The sequence below is a fragment of the Phascolarctos cinereus genome, unplaced genomic scaffold (assembly GCF_003287225.1).
Source record: "Phascolarctos cinereus isolate Bilbo 61053 unplaced genomic scaffold, phaCin_HiC Scaffold_4;HRSCAF=312, whole genome shotgun sequence".
In the NCBI taxonomy this organism is placed as follows: Eukaryota; Metazoa; Chordata; class Mammalia; order Diprotodontia; family Phascolarctidae; genus Phascolarctos; species Phascolarctos cinereus.
The window spans coordinates 392667587-392690816 of NW_027555847.1; the positions used below are offsets into that span (position 1 = coordinate 392667587).

Sequence of the window (23230 nt, forward strand, 5' to 3'; positions counted from 1 at the left end):
TTGACCACTTCTCAGAATATTTTAAAATGCATGACATAAAATATGTACAATTATAAAATAAACCAATTATATTGAAATAAAATCATCAAAATAGAGTGTTAGGTCAGTGGAATAGATTAGGTACACAAGACATTGTAGTAAATGACCATAGTAACTTAGTGTTTAATAAACCTAAATATCCAAGCTTTTGGGACAAAAACTCATTATTTGACAAAAATTGTTGGGAAAACTGGGAAATGCTATAGCAGAAACTAGGTATAGCCCAACCTCTCACACTGTACACCAAGATAAGGTCAAAATGAGTACATGATATATACATAAAGGGTGATGCCATAAGCAAATTAGGGAAAGCATGAAATCTTATACCTGTCAGGTCTATGGATTAGGGAAGAATTTAGAACCAAACAAGATATAGAGAGAATTTTGAAACATGAATGCATAATTTTGATTATATTAAATTAAAAAGGTTTTGCATAAGCAAAACCAGTATAACCAAAACTAGAAAAGAAAGCAGAAAACTGGGGGAAAATTTTTTTTTACAGCAAGTGTCTCTGATAAAGGCCTCGTTTGTCAAATGTATAGAGAACTATTTATAATACAAGTCATTTCCCAATTGATAAATAGTCAAAGGATATGAACAGCAGTTTTCAGATGAAGAAATTAAAGCTATCTATAACCACATGAAAAAATGCTCTAAGAGAAATGCAAATCAAAACAGTTCTGAGGTACCACATCATACCTGTCAGATTGGCTAACGTGACAAAACAGGAAAATGATAAATGTTGGAAAAGATGTGGGAAAATTGGAATACTAATGGTTGGTGGAGTTGTAACCTAATGCAGACATTCTGGAGGGCAATTTGGAACTATGCTTAAAGGGCCATAAAACTATACATACCCAGCAATATTTATAACAGCTCTTTTTGTAGTGGAAAAGAATTGGAAATTGAAGGGATGCCCATCAATTGGGGAATGGCTGAACAAGTTGTGGTAAAAGATTGTAATGGAATATTATTGTCCTATAAGAAATGACATGCAGGATGATTTCCGAAAAACCTGGAAAGATTTACATCATCTGATGCAGAATGAAGTAAGCAGAATCAGAAGAATATTATACACAGTAACAGCAATACTGTATGATGAACAACTGTGAATGACTTAGCTATTCTCAGCAACACAGTGATCCAAGACAGTCCCAAAGGATTTATGATAAAAATGCTGTCTACCTTCCAGAAAAAGAACTGATGGTATCTGAATACAGCCCAAAGCATACTATTTTCACTCTCTCTCTTCTTTTCTTTTTTTTAGTTTGAATTTTCTTCCACAAAATGACTGATATGGAAATGTTTTACATGATTACACATGTATAACCTATATCAGATTGCTCACTGTCTCAGGGAAGGAGAAGGGGAGGAAAGGAGGTATAGACCTTGCAACTAAAAGCTTTAAAAAAAAAAGAATGTTAAAAATTGTTTTTACATGTAATTGGGAGAAAAATAAGATATTAGAATAAATACAAACACAAAACCTGCGGAGAAAAAGAAATAATTATCAACAAATTTTTTTGGGTTTTTTCCCCCACTAAATAGTATTTTTTTTCCAGTTACATGTAAAGATCATTTTCAATTTCATCAACATATTTTTAAAACAAATTCACAGATCCCAAGTTAAGAATCCCTGCACTGGTAGAGCCCTTTTTGCCAAATCTAATGGCCTTTTCTAAGTTCTCCTTTTCCTTGATGTCTTAGAAGCTTTTGACGCCATGGGGTACCTTTTCCTTTTTCAAATTCTCTTCCCTTGCTTTTTGTGACACTAACGTTTTCAATTTCATTTCCCTCTGAAACTACTTTTTCTCTCACCTTTGTTGACTTCTCCTTTCCTTCTGTCTCCTTGCTGTGGGTTTTCCCAAAAATTCAGAACCTGTGATTTTCTCTGTGTTCCCTCCTATAGTGAGCTAAGCTGGTTTTTACCACATAATTATCACTTCTGTGCTAATGATTCTCAAATACAGGTAACTATCTTTAGCTCTGATATTTTACTCAAATCCCAGGCTCATATCTCCAGTTGCTTATATGACCTCTTCCATCACCTTAAATTCAACATTTTAGCACATTCTGACCACTCCCAGAGGTGACCTCTCCCAAATTCACTATTTCTACCAGTGTACCATCATTCTCACAGAGAATACGTTCAGGACCATAACTATCTTTGACCCTTCCTATTAATCCTCTACATCAGGGCTTCTTAGACTTCTTTTATGTGTCATGGACCCCTGTGACAATCCTAATAAAATTTTTAAATAATTGAAGGTAATGCTAAATTTCAGTTAGAAGTTAATGAGAATAAAGATGAATTTTTCCCAGCCAGTTTCATGGATCCTTCTAAAATCTATCTGCAGACCTCAGCTTAAGAACCCCTGATTTAGATCCATTTAGCCAATAAGGGCTGACACTACTTCCTTCTAAATAGTTCTCATATTTATCCCTTTTATTTCATTCCCACTGCCATCATCCTAATCCAGGCCCTCATTACTTCTCCTCTAGAGTTTTGCAACAGCCTGCTAACTGATCTCCCTGGTACTATTTTCTCCCTTCAGTAGAGCCTAAATGTAATTGTCAGACTGATTTTAGAAAACCAGCTTGTCTTTCCTCTGCTCAGAAATCTCTAGCTCCCTTTTGCCTGCAGCACCACGTCCAGATTCCTCGCTTTGACATCCACAACTCTCCACAATCTAGCCCTATGCTATCTATTCAGCCTTTCCTCAATGCTTAACTTTTTTTTTCTTTCTTTCTAGAATGATCATCTGGAAATAATAGTCAGTCGTAGGTTCTGCAGTTTGAGTCCTGAGGGCTGAAGCAGTCATAGAGTCAGGCAATCTGTGTCAGTCATGATGAAACCAGGTAATGAGGCTAGGGCAGAGGTATGTAATTTGAATAATCCAAGGCAATTCACGGATTAGAGTCAGGAACAGAAGGGAGTTTTGCAATGTTTGGAAGTCTTTTGTGTAACCTTTCATCAAAGAACGTTCGGCCTTTGTGGACTAGTGGCTCTGATAGTTGCATGAGGACTTAGGCTCCTTGTGTAGAAGCTCCCACCAATTTGGCCTTGCCCTGCTTCATTAGCTCCTGAGCTCAAGTGGCCTTTCTTGTTTCTGACAGCTTCTCTCCACTGTCTGAGGGTCTACACTGCCCAATGTTCAGCTCAGAGCCTTGCTTCTAGGCTTTCTCCTCATCAGACCTATTTCATTCTGAGGTTTTGGGCAGGTGGCCTGAATCGAAACTTTTGCTTTTGTTGCAGTGGAAATAACACTGGATTTGAAGGTAGAGGACCTGGATTCAAATCCCACCTTTGTCACTTAATACTCAGGTTACTTTAGGCAAGTCATTTAACTCCCTACACTTTGTTTTCCTCATCTGTGAGATTTCACCTAACAAGCTTATGTTAAGAACTTAGTATAGTTTTTAGAACTTAGTGCTGTGTTAGATGCTCGGGTTACAAAGACAAAAGCAAAACCTTTTTGTCTCTTTCCTCATGAACATTAGATTGATTGTAAGCTCCTCGAGGGCAAAAAACTATCTTTTCCTTCCTTTTGCTAACTTCTGCTGCCTTTGTATCCCCAGTGCTTAGTACAGTGCCTGGCACATAGTAGGGACTTAATAAATGTTTATTGAATGAAAGAATCTTATATTCTACAGGTTGAGAGTTGGTCAATTCTCCCTTTCAACTCCTATTATGCTTTTGGTACGATTTTATGACTTAATTATGATTTTTGGCTCATTGCCATTTATCTCTTTCCTATTAGTCTTATCTTGCTAACGAGATTATAACTGTCTGGAAGACAAAATCCATTACAGGGGTCTAGGACCATGTTGGGTATATGGAAGGTGCTCGAAAAATAGGTTGAATATTAACCTGGTCAGGGAACTTTCCTTTACGCATATCATAATGATTTACTTATCTTTTTTTGGTAATTTCTCCAGTTTCCAAATGAATTCCCCCTTGTCTATGACAGTAGGATTGCTTACTCTCCTGAATTTGCCAAAAGTTTCCTGGAATCATTGGCGAGGCCCCTGACTCACAGGCAGAGATATTTTCCTCCCAGGATACCAGACAGTGACCGCCCATCCAGCCACCCCACTCTTTGGCATGATTTCCTGGAGGGAGTGGTTTGGAGAGAATGCACGGTCACCTCCCTGGCTTACAGCAGAGGAGTGGTACCACCACCACCTAGCAGCAAAATGTTGTTAGCCTGCATGGCAATCTCAGTAGCTGCATTCATGAGCTACAAGAAGGGGACTCTTCTTTTCTCATAATTTCCAAAGCCTACTATTATTGTGTTATAATAGCAATAATAACAAAAATTATGAAAGTAGTAATAATACCTTACATTTGAATTTGGCTTTATGGCTTCCAAGTGTACACACATTATATCATTTGATCCTCACCCCGCAGTAATGATGCCAGGTGCTATCCTCACTTCCCTGGTGAGGGTAAGTGACTTCTAGAGATTACAGAGAGTAAGTTTCAGAATGAGCACTACAACAGTGGTCTTCTGTCTCCTAGTTCAGTATTCTTTCACTGTGCCCTGTGATGCCAAGAGGCAGCTAACTCAAGCCAAGCAGAGGAGCATTTGCACCCTGTTGTGTGCAGCCTTATTTCATTTCTTTTCCTTTCTTCCTTCTGCTTTTGTGCACTGGGGCCCAGCTTCACCTTCCTTTAATCAGGGAATGAAAGCGTTCTCATGAGGTCTTTATTACTTGTTGGTGTGTGGCACTCTGAGAATGCACAGACTAACCTCCCTTCTGGAAGAATCTGTTAGATGGTTGCACCTTAGAGATAATTCTGGTTCTTGTGAAAGTTTTGAAAGAACAAAATACTTTTTGTACCATCTTTAGACCTTGCATTTGACAAGGGAGGCATAAGGAGGTGGTGACAGAGAAGCTTATATTAAAACGTAATGGACATGGAAGATATAAGGAATTAGTGATGAAAGATAGTATCATACGGAAGACATACTGTAAAGGTACACTCCACATGCCCGCAGCAGTATTGTACATCATAATAATATCTCATATTTATTGAGTACCTTAAAGTTTAAAAAGCACTTTAAATATATTTTCATTTGATCCTCACAACAACCCTGATAGGTGCTATTATTATCCCCATTTTACAGGTGAGGAAACTGAGAGGCTGAAAGAGGTTAAGTGACTTGTCTAGGTTCCCACAAATAGGAATTGTCTGAAATGGTATTTGAATTCAGGTCTTTCTAATTACAAATCTAACCCTCAATCCACTGCTGCCTGTTACATATAGAGACATGGAACTTCTCAGTCAGAAACCAGCCTGGCCTAGTGTAGCATTCAGTTTTATCTCCAATAGCTACCACTCATAATCTGGCTGACCTAGGCCCCCACTTACTGCCCACAGACCAATGGGTCCCTTTCATCTAGGAACACAAGGACCTGAATGGGCAGGTTCTGAGGGGCATATGCCAGCTCACACAACTGGACAATGAGGCATAATGTCCCAGAGTTGTGGGTCATGCTGTTTTTTGTTTATTCCTGCTATGGAGAAAATTAATATTTTTATTCAGCAACTACCTGCCCTGCTGATTCTTATGGGCACCTTTTAAGGGAGGTGAAGTATTCACTCTGGAAGCCCAGTGTCTCCTACATAACTGTAGCTGCTTCTCTGTCTTTGTCTGTTGCTGGTGTGTTTTCACTTTCCATCCTGGTGTATTTAATAGTTCCTTCCTCTATTTGTCCTTGTATGGATTCAGTCAATCAATAGGCACAAGAATAATAATACTAATAATATGATAACATCAGTAGCAACGACAGCTGTGTGGAGATTGTGGGTGAGGTACCAAGAAGGAACACAAATACTCGGAGGATTGCAAGTCATTTAGTATATTGCACACAGGCATGAAGGGATGCGGCTCACCATCCCTTCGTTCCCATGGACAAGCACTGGTAGTGGCATGGCAATAGAATGGTGATGCCCATCCCAGTTGAGAGCACAGAGCTCTGGGTCTCTGCCCTTATATTTGGTTGCTGTTGTTGGGCAGCTTTAAGAGAATCCAGTGGGAGGGGGACCTTAGGTGTAGTCAGTCAGCAGGTGGCCCAGACTGCAACCCCTCTATCCCTTCCCTCAATCACAAGAACATTGTGATTAGGATAATTTGATAAACATTGCATATGTGGATTAGATGAAGTTTGCTAAACTGATTATTATCAGGCAAAAGTTGAATTCTTTTATCTAAATGAAGCTGATAAAACCAGTTATGGACTATATGGAAACTTCCTGGTAGATAGGCAGGTCAGTCAGGCATCAGACAGGGAGTCCTTTTTGTCAGCTAGGCTCTAGTAATAGGCCAGTCCTTAAATTAACATTTATACGGTGATTTAAGGTTTGCCAAACATTTTGAATAATCTTGATTATGTATCAAGCCTAGTACCAAGGATAGACATAATAAAAGTGAGACAGTCCCAGCTGTCATGGATTTTACGTTCTTCTTCAGAGGGTATGGATTTGACTTCCATGAAACATCTGAATATTTAGAGTTTTGTTTATCACTTTTCAAAGTTCGATTAATCTGTACTGCAGATTGAGATGAGTGTTAGCGGTACATAGCTGCAGTTCTGTTATTTGGGCTTCTGATCACATTATAAAAACAGCTTTTAAATAGGCATTCCACTTTCAGATTAAGATAAAACATTAAAACAGCAAATTTGTTTTAAGGAGTTTGTTAGATCTTATATTTTGTCTTTCATTCTAACAGAAAAAAACATCTAACTGACAGAATGTTTACTTTGAGGTAGCCCCATCCAGGCTAGCTGGGTAGGAAGCACTGCCGTGGGAGCCAAGTGGGGAAGGGTGTCCTTCCCTCTTGCCTCCCCCGAAGACTCTCAAGTAGTCCCTACTCCATTTGGTTGATGGGGTAGGAAGAGTGACTGTGGGTGTTCATACTGGTTGGATGAACTGGGAGTCATCCACTACGGTCCTAGAGAGATAGCTCTTACTATCTGCCCTGCTTCAGTGTCCAGAAGTCCTCTGGGCCTTGCCATCTCTTCTGCTGCTATGCCCCCCAGACCCTTGGCACTAATCTGACTTGCTGGAATGCTTGAGGGACCCCTAGGCCTTGCCCTCTACCCTGCCACTGTACCCTTAAGGCTTCTGGGCCTTTCCATCCATTCTGGAGTTTAGTACTTTTATTTGTGTTATCTCTCCCAATTAGATTTTGGGCTCTTTGAGATCAAGGTCTAGTTTTTTTCTATTTATATAACCAACTTAGCATAGTACTTAGCATGTATTGTTTAATAAATGCTTTTTTGTTAATTCATTTATTTAACCCATAGCCATTTTCTACCACTTAGAAGGTCTCATAGAACTTTTGTGGATTAACACAATGTTGTTATCCTGAGGCCAGCCTTATGGTGAACCTTTCAGAACTTTGTTAGACAGGTCCTAACATAACGTACATCACTGGTTCCATGTTGGAAACCTTTCCAGCCTAAAAGGAATCTGAGCATAGACTCTGGTGGCATGGCCCTTCAATTCAACCACCATTTATTAAGTATCTGTCATGTACCAGGTACTGGAGATACAAAGACAAAAACAAAAGCCCCACTTTCAAAGGGTTTATATTCTGTTGAGGGTAGTTAGTGGTGGTAAGACAACATATACATATAAAATTAAATACCACATAGATATAAAGTAATTTCTAGGGGTGGGGTGGTGGTAGAAGGCACACATGTAACATTATGGGCAGTTTTTTAAACAAAAGAATGTAAGTTTCAGAGGACATGATGGAGATGTAAAGTGGAATAGAGATGTGGAAAGAATGGGCCTGGCATGGATGGATATAAGGAAGTGGTATCCGGGAAGGGACACATCTACCTTAGCATTTAGGATGTGAATTTGATTTTTAATCTCTGAGCAAGTAGTAGAAGGGAGTGGAGTGTGTAATTAAGCAATCAGCAAATATTTATTAAAGACTTACTATATGCCAAGAAAAGCTCAGGTAGCTATTTCCTGGTCTTGCCTGATGGTCAAGGCAAGGGTCAGTGTAGTCCTGGTGCCTGGCTGGTTATAGATTGGTGAGTAATAATTGAGTTATTACCAGCCTAATTAGCCCTACTCTTCATTATTGAGTGTGTAATTATTCCAGGGTGGTGGGTTTTGGAGAGTCTTTAGTCCTGGACTGACAGCCATTGTGGAAGGGCAAGAAATTAGTTCCTGGGTCACCTCCAACCCCACCCCTCCACACCCCCAGGGAGAAGACAAAATATTTTTGTTTAATCCATATTTGAATGAGATATGTCCAAGTATGCTTTTTCCATGCCATAGTTAAAAAATGTGAAAAACCTTTGGCTGTCCATTGAACATCTGGTAATGTCCAACAGTTCAAATCATCAGTCATCTTGCCCTCACTGCCAACGGTGTCAGCAGGACAAAGGCTTCCTCAGTGTTCCTAGGTTTGGGAATGTTACCTCAGGAATATTTTTTCCTGCATCTCAAGCATAGGTGCAGCTTAAAAGATGCCGAAGCACTAAGGGCAGCTTGTTTACTAGCTGTTCTTAATATGCCCGGGTGACACCACTCAGTTGCTACAGCAACCAGCTGCTGCTCTAGGCTATTTCCTCAGCTGCCTCTTTCCCTCCTGCCTCAGCAAGGTCTAATTTGCATTTCCCAACCTCCTCTTCACCTCCCTGCCCCTAGCTCGACTTCACATGCTGTCAACTTTGAAAGAAGCTCATCTTTTTTCTTTTTAAGCTTAATAAGCATTTGGAATCATCAGGCACTGGTTTTTCTACAGTGTTCTCTGGCAGACACCTTTCACTGTGGAGGCAGCATGATACTGTTGGAAGGTTATTGTCTCTAGAGTCAGAGGAGCTGGGTTCAAGTCTTCCCACTCGTATTTGCTACCAGTGTAGCCTTTTACTCACCTATAAAATGGCGGGGTTGGTCTGGATGGTTTCAGAGGTCGTTTCTGGCTCTAGACCTGTCATTCCTTCTGCCTTAGGACTACTCTACCCAATACTACCAGGGTTTTCTGGTTCTCCCTTTCTCTTTTCTGTATTTAGTGAGTTAAGTTTGGGGGGGCTTCACCTAAAAGACACTTACTACAAAGTGTAATTTGTTATTATCCTGTTTCCAGGGTGTCAGCATGGAGACAGTGAGTGAAAGTAAGGTAGTGACCCCTGATTTTAGCACAGGACCTGTGGAAACCACTCCCAAGCCTTTGCCATTTAAGGATCCCAATTTTGTGGTAAGTGTTGTTTAATTTTTAGATACCTTAGAGATTCATTGAAATGGCTAAATAAAATGCTGATTTCCTTGAAGATTTTTATAGTAAACACGCATGTATGTTTTAGTGGTAGATAAAGAAAAAGTATTTTCTATTCTACACATAATCCAAAGTTATTTCAATGGAAATTAAATGTTAATTTGGCAAGAAAGTTGTGAATATCTTATGGAAAATTGTCACAGAAATACTTCCCATGCCAAAAATTAATATTTACTAGAAGATAATTTGAAGGGAGCCTTCCTGTTTAGGTTTCAATCTGAAATTGTAATTCTTTAAATCACGTTAAATTTTTTTTGTTTTGTTTTTACATCACCAGAATTCTCCCAGTATACCTCTGCTTCCCATCCAGAGAGCCATCCTATATAGCTAACAAAATTTTAAGGAAAAAAAAAGATGGAGAGAAAAAATCAGCAAAACTGATCAATATAGAAAAAGTCTGAAAATATATGCAATGGGGTGGGAAGGCATATTACTTAATGGTGTCTACAGTGTTGCTGTTTTGTTAATCTTACAAGAATCCTTGGCCTATCAATCATATGTTGAATAATTAATCAATAAGCATTTATTGCCAGGCAATAGATATAGGAAAGGAAAAAAAAATGCCCTGCCTTTAAGGAGCTTATGTTCTAAATGAGGAGATAAGGGGCAGCTAGATGGTGCAGTGGATAGAGCACCAGCCCTGGATTCAGGAGGACCTGAATTCAGTTCAAATCCAGCCTCAGACACATAACACATACTAGCTGTGTGTGACCCTGGGCAAGTCACTTAACCTCATTGCCTAGCCAAAAGAAACAAAACAAAACAAAACTAAATGAGGAGATAACATGTATACCTATTAATAGATGCCAAAAATATAGAAGGTAATCTAGGAGAAGGGACTGGCCTCTGGGAGTGTCTTTATTTTTTCTATTAAAATAGAAGGCTTTCCGGGGATATCAAAGGAAGAATATACCTCAAATTTTATGGAATTTGAAACGCATAAAAAGCCTTAAAATACAGCTAGAATGAGCTTGATGATGCCTCCAACTTAGTGCACTATATATTCAAGCTTCATAACAACAGAAATATTCTCCTAACTTGTATGGGAAGACTTGTTAAAAATAATAAATCGTACTTTATTCTTTTATATTAAGAAAATGTTTAGGACACAGCAGATTTGCCAATAATGACAGTAATTTGATTGGGCAGGGCAAGAGCTTTTGCCATTGCCTGAGCAATAATGCTTTGTATTTATGCTTATTTTTGTCCCTTCTCTTGTTACTGCCCTTGTGTGTAATATAACATATTCTTAACAACAATTGAAAGGTTTTGGAAAATATTTTGAGCTTTGGAGTTGGTGGGACATCAAAGTTCTTGTTCTGAGGGTGGAGCAGGATAAGGTGGGCAGGGTGGGGTCCTAGGCAACAGTCATGGTGAAGTGGCTAGTGAAGGCAGGAAATGGGCTTTGGAGAGGCAGCCTCTGGTTATCCTGGGTAGGGCATCTTTGATAGTTCAAGGTGGAAAAACCAGAGGTGTCAGGTTTGGAGAGCTATCCTGATGGAAAGATGGGGGAGATAGAGAAGTGCCTAGTGTCTGTTGAATCTCAAGTAGGCTGGAACATTGTCATTTTAGAAACCCTCCTCTTCTTGATCACTCAGGGGTGGGGAATCTTCAGCTTTGAGGCCACATGTGGCCCTCTGCATGCTCAAGTGAGGCCCTTTGACTGAATCCAAACTTCACAGAACAAATCCTCTTAATAAAAGGATTTGTTCTATAAAACTTGGACTCAGTCAAAAGGCCATACCCAAGGACCTAGAAATCTAGGGTGTAGTCTTCAATTTAGGCTGACACTTTATTAAGGGAATATACCTGTAAGTAAGGTGAATTTTAGTGTGTGTAAGGAGGATTTTGTTATTTCTTTTTAGATAATAGTTCCAGGATCCTAGGTAATATTTCCCTTGAATTATGGTTGAAAACAACTTCTACCACACAGTCGCAGTAGAGATGTAGGGATGACATAATGTACATCCGTGCCTGGGCTAGGTCATGGTGATATTGCCGAAGTTAACTTGTGAGCTTATGTTGGCAAGATGCCTTCTTTGTGTGCTTCTCTATAAATCAAGAGAGCACTGATCAGTAAGTGGGGAACCCATTTTGGGATTTGGATAATGCGTAGAGGAATGCATGTACCTGCCTTGATCAAGGGTTGAGGGGAATCAGTGTTTGCCTCAGCCAACCCCCATGGAGGCTCAGGGGATCTTGAAGGAGTTATACTCCTATTCTTGCCTCCCTCTTCAAGAAGTGTGATTAGGGAATGCTGTAGGAGTTGGTGCTCCCATTATCAGCAAAATCCCTTTGAGAAGACTAGACTAGCATAAAGTAAGCTTATTTAACCCCTCTGAAGCTGTCTTCTTGTCTGACTGGATCAAAAGTGAACCTGTGCTAGAGTGAACCTATTAGTGTTAGGAGCTCTCCTGTGTTCTCCTGCCCAACAAATGGTCTCACCTGTGTCTTTACCTGTGAAACAATACCATATGTAAATCCTGCATTATTTTTATCATTTTGCCTCACAGTTGCTGTAGTCTTTGCCTCTGCTTTCAGAATGGTATTCTGTCAGTTTACATCCTCAGTCTGTCTGATGGACCTGGTCTCCATTTTGGCTAGTTCCTATTGGTCTCTGTGACAGACCTTCTGTAACTTCATTCTGGAAGCCTTATCTTCACCCCTCCTTGTCTTACCCTTCTGTATTCACTGCTCATCTGTTTCATATTTATGCCCCTCCAAAAGCTTTTCCAAAATATTGTTTGGATCAAAGAAGTAGCAAGGTGTAGTTGAAAGAGCAGTGTATGCGAAGTCAGAAGACTAGGATTTGAATTGTGGCTCAGTTTTTTATGCCTGTGTAACTCTGGAGAAGTCACCAGCAATTTCAATTCTTCTGAGACTGTGATTTCTCAGTAGAACGTAAGCTCTGTGAGGGTAGAAACTGTGTCATTTTTGTTTTTATATCTCTAATGCCAGGCACAGTGCCTACTGGTGCTTAATGAATATTTGTTGTTAGATTGATTCTGTGCTTTGCAGTTCTGTAGTATTGTGAGGAGATTATTGGTGTTTAAAAATATAAGCTTTTGTAGCAGGGAGCCATTTGGGATCATTGAAAGAGTTGTGCAGGTTCCCAAATATAATCCAGCTCACTTTTCAACTCCTTTTCAAATCTAGGCTCAGCTTATCGTCCATGTGCCATGTTTGTCCGTGATATATGTGTACTATTGGACTAGCTGAACGTGTTGTCTGTCCACCCACATGCAATAAACTGGGAAACATGGGGGAAACCCGTAGGACCTTTTTGTTAAATATATTGACTGAAACTTGAGAATGTATTGTACAGGGTTTTTGTTTAATAGAATTCTGTATATCCTCATCACTAAAGCAGCGTGGGCTTGGAAGCAGGTTCATTTTTATAGCGCTAAAGGTTACAGTGATATTCCTTGAAACAGGGTTTTACCTGTAGCTGGAAATCATGTACATAGCAATCCCTTTGTCAGCCTTGAAGATGGAAGTTCTGCATTAGCTCAGTTGGTTAGTTCACGAGGCTGGTGACACTGATATTCATTCCCATACGTGGCAGTTGGCTTGGCTCTGTTCCATTGCCTGAGACTACAGCTGCAGTCAGGAATCTATGCTTTTGGTTTAAACAGGGACCAGGCGAGAGGCTGTTTGTTAATTAGGATTCATACAAATTCATTCCTGCTAGTGGAAGAATAACTTTAAATATCTGCACATTGCATTGATCAGGTCAGGTGCTGCATACTTGTATATGAACAGAGCCTTCCCATTAAGTGAGAGTTTTGGTAAAACCATCAAGCTACGAAGACAATAACAACAACAACAACAACAACAAATTGTGAAGGGTCTGCTGCGTGCAGAACATCATGATGGGCATTGGACCTGACCTTTGTCAACGTTTCAGTTCCCAATGACGTGTACCTTGTTCTGGAAGCAGCACAAACCTGTTGGTGCCTCTCTGTCTACAGCAAGAACTTTTAAAGCTAGGGAATGGGTAGACAGCCTCTGTTTTGGGATCTCTAATTACAAATTAGTTCAGCTATTGTTGGTGACTCATCTACCTCTGCTAGACCCCAAGAGGCCGTTCCCAGTTTCTCAGCCTAGCCACTTGCTTTCCCCCTATTTCCTTATATTTAACTTGAACCCTGCACTCAGACCCCTGCCTGTATAATCAAATTCTGCTTCTTCCTAGCCATGCTGTCTAGTCAGGAACTCTGAATGCTGACTTGACCCATCTATTTAACCTCTGCATCTAGCCTATTTGACTTCAGCTTGATCCTCAGGATTGTTGGTACTTCTGTGCCCTCTCTATACCAGCTTTTGCCTTGACTTGGCCCCTTTTGCCTGGATGCTTCACCATCTGCACTGCTGTGTACCATTGTTTAAGCCTGTCTTGTTTTGGCCCCCTTTGGCCTGCTTCGTCTCTCGTGCTCTTGGTCTAGAGCTGACAGAAACCATGACAGAGAATTTATTTTGTCATCCAAACTTTTTTATGAGCAGTTGCCAATTGTTGCACTACTTGTGTTGACTTTTTGTTGTGAGCACATAACTGATTTTGCCTTATAGGACTTAAAGGTCATAGGAGTATCCACTTCAGGTTTATTATTTATCCCTTCATAAGAAAAGGGTTTTGCTGTATGTGGCTAAGCTAGTGAAATTTTGAAGTCAAACAGAAGCTTCTCTTTTCTGTGCTTGGAAAAAGTAGAAGATTTAGGATAGTGGCAGCTAGAGAAAATGGATGATCTTTTACAAATCCTTGTGAGGGCTGGGTTGAAGAAAGGAAATATGTGCAGTTGAAATATGTGTGTCAAAAAGCTGTGCCTCTTAGTCATTCCTAAATTAGGAAGAATATTACCCATGCTGGTGAGTGTTTCATTTATTTTATAGTTTGGACAGTCCATGTTAAAAAAGAAAAACAAATGATCTATACTGCTTGGGCACATCTTTATCTGCAGTTATAGTGTAGTAAAAGCCCTGTTATCCAGCCAACTAACTGACAAAGAGATAAGCTGAAGAGAGTGACATCTCGGATACCCTCTCCAGGAAGAATCATCACGCAGACAACCAGGAGATGCTGCTCCTCTCCAGAACAGGGAGAGGAAGACTGCAGTGGAGGGCAGCAGGGGGCCCAGGAAAAGCCAGTCACTGCAACAGAGGAGCAAGACAGGAAATGTGGAGGAAGAGCAGAGAAGGATAAGAAACAGTGGAAATGCTAAGTTTCAGAGAAGCGCTAGGAAAGGAGTGAATTAGAGCAAAGTCAGGCTGTGAGCCATAAGCCTTTCCCCTACACTGACTTTCAAGTGAGCTAGAAGAGGATCTCATAATAACAGAAATTATCATATAAATCTGAGTGAAATGCATGTTAAATCATGGCCTTTGGAACAAATCAACCACAAGTCTCAGTTAACCATAATTTTAAATTACCATACCTTGTTTTCCCAGTATGTGAGATAACAAGGTTCTGCCCCATCAGTTAGTAGAGAATTTTGGATGGAGATCCTCATTCATTATCACTGCCTTGGCTTCCTTGAAAGAATGAGTTAGAAAAAGAATTCTTTTTTTTAAAATGAGTTTTAAAAAACATTTGTTGCTTATATTTTGTTATGATCCAATAGATACTTTCTTTTTTTTTTTTGATTAATTAATTTATTTTTAGTTTTCAACAATGACTTCCATAAGCTTTTGAGTTTTAAATTTTTTCCCCTTCCCTTCCCACCTCCCTCTCCAAGATGGTGTACAATCTGATATAGGCTCTACATATATGTTCCTATTAAACATATTTTCACATTAGTCATATTGTAAAGAAGAATTAGAACCAATAGGAGGAACCACAAGAAAGAAGAAAGAAAACAAAACGGAAGGAAAAAAAGAGCAAATAGTATGCTTCGATCTCCATTCAGACTCCACAGTTCTTTCTCTGGATGTGGATAATAGCATTTTCCATCATGAGACCTTTGGAGATGTCTTAGATCCTTACATTGCTGAGAAGGGCTAAGTCTGTCAAAGTTAGTCATCACGTAAGATGGCTGTTGCTGTCTATAACGTTTTCCTGGTTCTGCTCACTTCACTCAGCATCAGTCCATACAAGTCTTTCCAGGTTTTTCTGAAGTCTGTCTGCTCATCATTTCTTATAGCACAACAATATTCCATTACATTCATATGCCACAGCTTGTTCAGCCATTCGCCAATTGATGAGCATCCCCTCAATTTCCAAGTCTTAAAGGAAGCCTGGAATTCTGAGAGAAGGGGAGGAAAGAAAGCATTCCAGATATGGGGGACAGCCAGTGCAGAGGCACAGAGATGGCAGATAGGTGAGTAGTGTCTGTGAGAAACAGGAAATAAGTCGGGATGGCTGAACCAAAGAGTGCGTGGAGGGGGTGAGGTGTAAGAAGATCAGAAATGGAGGAAGGGACCAGGTTGTGGAGAATTTAAAATACCAAACAGAGTTTGTACTTAATCCTAGAGTGAGAGGAGCCTTTATTTGTTTATTGAGTAGGGGAATGACATACATGTACCTGCAGCTGAGGAAAACCACTTTGGGAGCTGAGGGAAGGATGGACTGAAGTCCAGTGTTTGCAGAAAACAGAGGCGGAGCCAGCAGAAAGAGTCTGGAGATTAATGAGGGAGAGTTAAGGAGAGTAGGGGCAGTATGTTGGAGAAGACTGGAAGAGCTGAGATCCAACCTATGTGAAGAGGAACTGGCCTTGCAAAAAAGGACCATGTTTTCATCTGGAGACAGAGTAAAGGAGGAAATAGTGGGGGATGAAGGCAAAGAGTGATGAGGGGAGGAGGAGGGAAGAGGAAGCTCTTGGAGAACACTCCATTTTCTTCAAAATATATGAGGTGAGGGCTTCAGCAGAAAGGTCTGGGTGATGGGGAAGCTGTGGGAGGCTTAAGAAAAGAAGAGAAGTTTGGAAACAGCTGTTATGGTAATCAGGAGAGAGAATCGATTAGACAGGAGTAAATTATCGCCCCAACTAATTATTGGGCACATATTTTGTTTCCAGCTTTTTGTTATTACAAAGAATTTTTGTATGAGTTTTTACAAGTGGCACGAAATAATTGCTCACCAATGAAGTGAGGTTTCCTGGAACCTCTGGCTCCTTTTACTTTTAGTCTTTTTTCTACTAAAAGTCCACTAATAAGAATTGTCAAGCCATTGAGATTATGGCTTATTAAATAGAAATATTTTTCTTCCTGTGATTCTTGGGGGATATAATAAATGAATGCATAACAATCATATTTGATCATTCATTATTAGATTTATTGTTGGTACCAGATTGTCATCATTGGAAGGTTTTGAAAATGCTAAGTAATTTTTTTTTTGCTGGTATTGTGTTCAATTACTCCTTTTCTTATTTTCTGTCTAATTCACAAAAGAAAAGTGCCATCGATGATGTTTTGCAGGCTCATGTGTGTTTTCAGCATGTCTAATAATTTGCGAGTAAGATACTTATACCCAAAGAGTTTACTTGCTTTTTTAGCTCCAATTCTGTGGTAAATGATTTTAATGTAATGGGAAATTCCTGTGGTGTGGAATTTAGCAGTATTGGACTAAGCATTGTTTTCTTGTCTTTCCGTTTGCTGTGAAAAGTGCACTTTTATTTCCTCAGAATCTCCAGCAAACTAGTTTTGACAGTCTGAAAGTTTAGTTTTTTCCTAAAGTGTACAACACACTATTTCTTAAATTAACCTGGGTAACAACTGATGGTTGATGGGATGAGGAATGCCTCCCTACGTCTATTCATTTTGAAGAGAAATCAGTGAAGATGGCACTTTGGGAATGTGATGCTTCTAACGCCACATTTGTCATTCCAGCACTCGGGCATTGGGGGAGCAGTGGCAGGCAAGAAGAACAGGACCTGGAAGAACCTAAAACAGATTCTTGCTTCGGAAAGGGCGTTGCCATGGCAACTCAACGATCCTAGCTGTATGTGGTTTAGATACTTTGCATGTGTTTATAAATAATATGCCTATAAGTAACTGTCTTAAAACAAACCTAAATTTTTTGTGTGTGTCTGCACCATCACTGATAAACACATTCCAATTTTAAAACAGTGCAACTGGCAAACTTCTCTTTCTTTAGTATTTTATAGCAGTGGCTTATAAAGAAGATGTGTATCTTCACATGGAGCTACAATGTATGTAAAGTGTTTGGTAAAACTTAAAGCATTATATTTGTGTCAGCTAAAACGTATGCCTACATTTATGCATAGTTGTTTTGGGGCCCCAAATAACTGATTACAAAGAACATTTGCTACCTGCTCTTTGTGTAGTGGCTAGTGAGTTCTCTGTCACTAGAAGTCTTTAAGTGGAAGAAGGCTGCCTTGTTGGGAATTCGTGCTCTGAATGAGGGTTAAAATAGATAACTTCCAAGGTTGCTTTTGACTTTGTGTTTCTGTGTTTTTGTTTCGTTTTTTTTTTGGTCACACTTAACATTTCATTACAGACTAAGCTAGTATGTGCTGACATAATGTGGCTCTATATTACATGAGCTTATTTTAAAAATATGTTTTGCTCTTCTATTTTGTTCTAAAATAGAGTGGAACCCTACTTGAATGGATATTTTGGAGCATAGATTGACTCCCACCTTGGACAATAACTATATTATGTCAGGCATAGGCTGCGTGTAGTGGATTTGTCCTGGAGACATGACTTAAGCTGTATTATGTTTAGGTCTAAGTAATAAGATGTATTATGAGACTCTCTTCTACCACTTTTGGAAATACAGTATAAACAATAAACTTATATTGTTCTTTACTCTATTTGTGGCTCTCTGCTAGGGCATTTCTTCCAACAGAACTTAAGTTGAAGCTGCCTATAAGACGCAGGTAGCCGAATGAAAATTAAAACATGCAGTCATGAAATGTCAAACATTCTGATGTTTTAAAACATCTTAAAGACAGATTCTTTTTTTTTTTAATCATACTTTGAGCTTATAGTTTAGCTAGAGAGAATGGGAGAAGAGATTAGAGTAGCAGATCTTTCTCATCTCCTGATTATAGTAGTTTTGTAGGAATATGGGAGTGCAATGTGCAAGAGCAGAACCAGTCTTGGATGTAGCCCTTAGTGAATCAGTGCATAATAACTGGAGAAATTTCATGGCTATCCTAGCTCGTATGCTTCCTTCACATTTTTCTTAGTCCCTAGAGAGTCCTATAAGTATGTAATAACTTAACTAAATTTTATAAGTCTTGTTAATTATTTGAAAAGTGCTTACGTCTTTTTTTTCCCCTTTTAGACTTCAGTATAGATGCTCCTCCTTCCTTTAAACCAGCCAGGAAGTATTCTGATATTTCAGGACTTATTGTAAGTATTAATTGATGTCTATATCTAAAATTGGCAAAATTTCCTGAGAAGTATCTGCTTGGACAGTCCATCTTTCATGTGTGAAAATGATATTGTTGACTTTGCCAAGAGGACATTTCCTTTGAGTAGTGTTTCTGGTAGTCATGTTCTGCTCTAGTGCCTTACCATGGAGTGGGGGCGAGGCTCAGCTTTTGAAGACTATCGCCTAGAAGCAGATCTGGAAAGGCTTTGCGCCTAGCCTCCGTGATGAGGACCAGCCAAGCTAAATTTAGAGAGCCTGGTCACCAAGAAGACTGACCACTAACTAGGTGATGAATTTTTTTTTCAGCCATAGCGATTCATGAAACAGCTTACTCAGGCATAGGCGGCTTCTTGCATCTTTGGAGGGGTATAGTCACATAATTGACCTCACAGATCCTCAAAATATTAAAGATGGGTGGAAAACTGAATCATTCACACCTAAGGCTTTTTTGGTGACAAACCACATGTTTATAAGATTGCCCTAACCATGAAAGGCAGCCCAGTAGAATGCAAACAGCATTGCTCTAAGAGACAGGAAACCTGTTGTTAGTACCCTCTTCACTTACCGACCAGCTGTGCACCCTTGGACGAGTCATTGTAATGAACTGGGGCAGGGCAGTGGAGTGAATAGAACACAGGACTTGCAGTCAGAAGACCGGGGTCTGAAACCTACCTCAGACACTTTGTAGCCAAGAGACCATGGAAAAGGCACTTAAACCTCTCTGAGCTTCAGTTTTCCTCTTCTGTAAAATGAATAAGTCAGTTAAGGCCTTTGGGTCTCCATTGCTTCAGCTGTAAAACGGGAATAAGAATAACTTACCCACATGGAAACAAAGACCTGAGCCAGATCATCTTTTAAGGTGCTTTTCGGTTCTAAGATTTATGATTCTATGGGGTGTTATCCAGAGGGGTAAATATTTGTAGAGGGGGTAGCCATGCCAGAGATCATCAGACTTCCCTGTACATTACATTCAGCAAGATAGCTCCCATTTGCCTTTCGTTTTATTGATATATTTTATTTGACACAGGAGATAATCTCAGCAACCATGCAAATGCCCCCACAAATTACATTACTTAAAAATACTTAAGTTTGAAAGTGTTAATTAAAAAAATTTTTTTCAGTCAGTAAGCATTTATTAAGTACTTGCCATGTGCCAGGCACTGTGCTAAGTGCTTGGATTACAAAGAAAGAAAAAAACAAGCAAACTAATGCCTATCCTCAAGAAGCTTACATTCTAATGGGAAAGAGAATGGGTACATAAATAAATCTATACCAGATATATAGAGAGTAGATGGAAGGGAACCTTAGGGGAGAAGACCCTTGTAGCTATGGGGACCAGGAACCTTAGCAAAATCACTTAACCTTGCTGGCCTCAGTTTCCTCATTTACAAGAGGACCTGTCATGTTCATCTTTAGAAAATTACTGTTTGTTAACAGAAAGGAATTATACTTCTAACTTTATTAATTTAGTAACAATATTATCTTGTTTTTTTACCTAACTTTTGTAAAGCTATATATCTTGGTCATTGCCATACATTTAGTGACCTTTTAAATCATTTTCTTAGTAGGAAAACAAGTGCATTATTGCATTGGCATTGCTCATTCAGGACATTATCTGGCTTTTATTAAGAGAGTATTAAATCCTTTTTTTAAAATCAGCATTTCGGTTATGTAGAAGACTAAAGAACTGGACCAATTATTTTCGAAATGCATGCTTGTTATTGTTGAAGTTTTTAAAAAGCTGTTACCCTTTGAATATTTGTGGTTTAGATATTTAAGTTCCCTAATGGGATATAGCATATAATATGTGGTGAGAAAAACACTGGTCTGGGAGGCAGGAGATCCAGGTTTGAATCCTCTATCTGTCACCAGTGACCTCAGGCAAGTCACATAGTCTTTCTGGGCTGTGGTGTTCTCATCTGTAAAAGCAAGAGATTAGATTAGATTATTTGTCAGGCTCCTTTTTAGATCTTTTTGAAATTTGGCTTTTTAACCCTTTACTATTACCAAAGAAAATGGAGTAATCCAATTTGTTGTGTAGATAAAAATTATTCATATTCTTTAAATTTTATGTCTCGCAGCAAAATATAGGCATTCTGTTTCCATAGGAACTGACCAAAATACATACATAAGCTTCATATGTGATAATACATCTCTGTGGCATTGATTTTGCTTATAAAAATCTTTGTTAGAACTTAAGAACTAATTAGTTATTATTGCTGTTATTCTTATTATAGTTGCCCCGAGAAAGCAGAACACTTCACAAAAATATCTTAAGTATTTAAAAGTGACAAGTTGTGAAGTCTGGATCAGGGCTTTTACATCAGAGTTTTAGGACTCTGGGTAGAGCAGACTTAGAAGGGAGTTCTTCTTTTAGGCTAAACCCTAACCCTAGGTTATCCTAACGAAATGGTTTTTGAAATCTTTCTCATTAACATTTAAGCTAAGGGTCTATATTCATTTCAAGAAGTGTTTATTACTAAGCGCTTTGGGGAATTAGAAGGAGAAAGACACAATTCCTGTCTTCATGAAGCTTATAGTCTGGTAGGGGAGATAGTATGTATGCCAGTCATTATAATTCAAGATATGATGTGAAAATGCTTTGTGAGATGGATGAAATGCTCTGTTAATTCAAAAAAGGCCAGGGGATGTAGAAAACAATAAAAGAAGTGACAATTAAACTGTACTTAGACACACGGACAGAAATTAGGCAGGTGGAGTTGTCCAATATATCTTACTAATTCAGCTCTTTTACCAGCAGCCATTGTCATAATTATTAACAATCATATAACTGTCCAAACCTGATATGATATCACAAGTGAAACAGCAGTATGTCTGGAGCCAAGAGTTAGGAACACATGCATACAAAATAGAATTGTCAGACATGAAAGTCTGTGTCCACATCTTGGGTCCTAATATTAAGGGGAAAATAAATTCTACTAATTAGCTAGTGAAGCTATAGCATACAACTAGTTACCTTCAGTAGGGAGTAGTTAATATTTCTCCAGTTAAGCTCTGCTTAATATCTGTTTCATGAAAGGATATTAGAGAATGGTGAAAGAAGAAACCTGGACCCAACAAAACCTTAAACCAACATTTTTTTCACATGAAGCATTCATAGAGCAGTTTGTATTTGGCAAAACAATGTAAGTTTGATATTTGTCACTGTTGCCCCATTTTTCATATAGGGTATAGTTGACACAAAGAAGCCAAGTGATTTAAGCAGTTTGAGGAACATTCTCAGGGGTTGAAGAATAGACTTTTTATTGATTGAAAATCGTGGGTCCTTAATGGTTTCAGCTCAATTATTCCTTTGTCAGCTAAATTACTCTTATCCTATATTCATGCACAGATAATCTACATTGGAGCAGATATTCCATGCATGGGGAATTGGAAGTTAACAAACTAAAATTTTTAAACCTTTTATAAGTTTTTTTTTCCCGGAAATGAGTTCTGGATGACATGCTGTATCTTGAGATCTTCAGGAGAAGCTCCCTGTGAGCTAGATAGGAAATGGGTGTTATCTCCATGTTGCAGATAGTGAAGCACAAGCAGAAAGAGGGGAGGGACATGATGTATATGGATGGGGAATAAAGATCTTAGTCATAATGGCTTCTTATTCTGTTAATGAGAAGCACTGCTGGAAGCCTGTTTGTAGTTTCTTCCTTGCAAGGCCCTAAGTGATTAACTAGACTTGGGTGGATTAATGAATCTCTGCCTAAGCGAACAATTTAGTTCTTTCTCAGTGGCAACATAAAACATTCATGTATATACATTCAACTTTTAAAATAATTTATATTTTAAAGATAATTTGCACTTTTAACTTTTTAATATAGATATTTCTATGATTTATATTCATCATTAATATTTCTCTTCCAGGCAAACTATACAGATCCACAGAGCAAGTTAAGATTCAGCACAATTGAAGAATTTGCTTACATTCGGATGCTCCCTTCAGATGTGGTTACAGGCTACCTGGCCTTGAGAAAGGCCACAAGCATAGTTCCCTAAGCTGGGGGAAATTTCTCAGAGGAAGCATGGAACTTTTTCAAAGGCAGACTTTGGACTCAAGATTTTGTTTCCAGGAAACATTCATATTGTTGTCAATCTGAAAATGCCAGTATTGTGCCTTGGAAAGAATGTTTGGTTTTTAATATAATGTAAGGTTTTTCTTTATTTGCTTTTTTAAAAGTTTGACATTTTCAGCTAAATTAAATACTAGCACATTTTGGGTTTGCCCAAAGTATTTGACAAGGAAAATGTAATAAAACATCACTTTTTATTTATTTCAGTAGTTGGTGGAGCCCAAGCATTTCTTTGAATTCTTGCCCCCCAATACATGCTAGCTTTCTTATATAACACCATAACATTCTCTATATAATTAAAAATAAGTATCATTAATGCCTTTTGTTTTATAGCAGTCGTTTTTGTATATTATCTTGCCTCCCTCCCCCAATTGAAACCTTTATTTTGACAAAGAAAACCTGGTAAGCAAACACAGTGGACACACAATGACCACAGCTAACAACATATCAGATATTCTGCCTT

General features: G+C 38.9%; 1 protein-coding gene and 1 long non-coding RNA gene across 4 annotated transcripts in view; one reads left to right on the top strand and one right to left on the bottom strand.

Moving 5' to 3' along the window:
* The window catches only part of INO80C (INO80 complex subunit C), a 51046-nt gene extending 27963 nt beyond the window's left edge, over positions 1-23083 (top strand). For all 3 annotated transcript variants that reach the window (XM_020985687.2, XM_020985686.2, XM_020985685.2), the window contains 4 exons: positions 9160-9270; positions 17170-17281; positions 18593-18660; positions 22562-23083. In XM_020985687.2, the coding sequence (XP_020841346.1) occupies positions 9160-9270; positions 17170-17281; positions 18593-18660; positions 22562-22693 (423 nt within the window). In that variant the 3' untranslated portion in view covers positions 22694-23083. The remainder of the gene's footprint in view (positions 1-9159; positions 9271-17169; positions 17282-18592; positions 18661-22561) is intronic.
* LOC110207928 (uncharacterized) overlaps positions 17169-23230 on the bottom strand; it is an 80009-nt gene continuing 73947 nt past the window's right edge. Inside the window, exon 4 of the long non-coding RNA XR_002324355.2 lies at positions 17169-20601. This is a non-coding gene — a long non-coding RNA (uncharacterized LOC110207928). The remainder of the gene's footprint in view (positions 20602-23230) is intronic.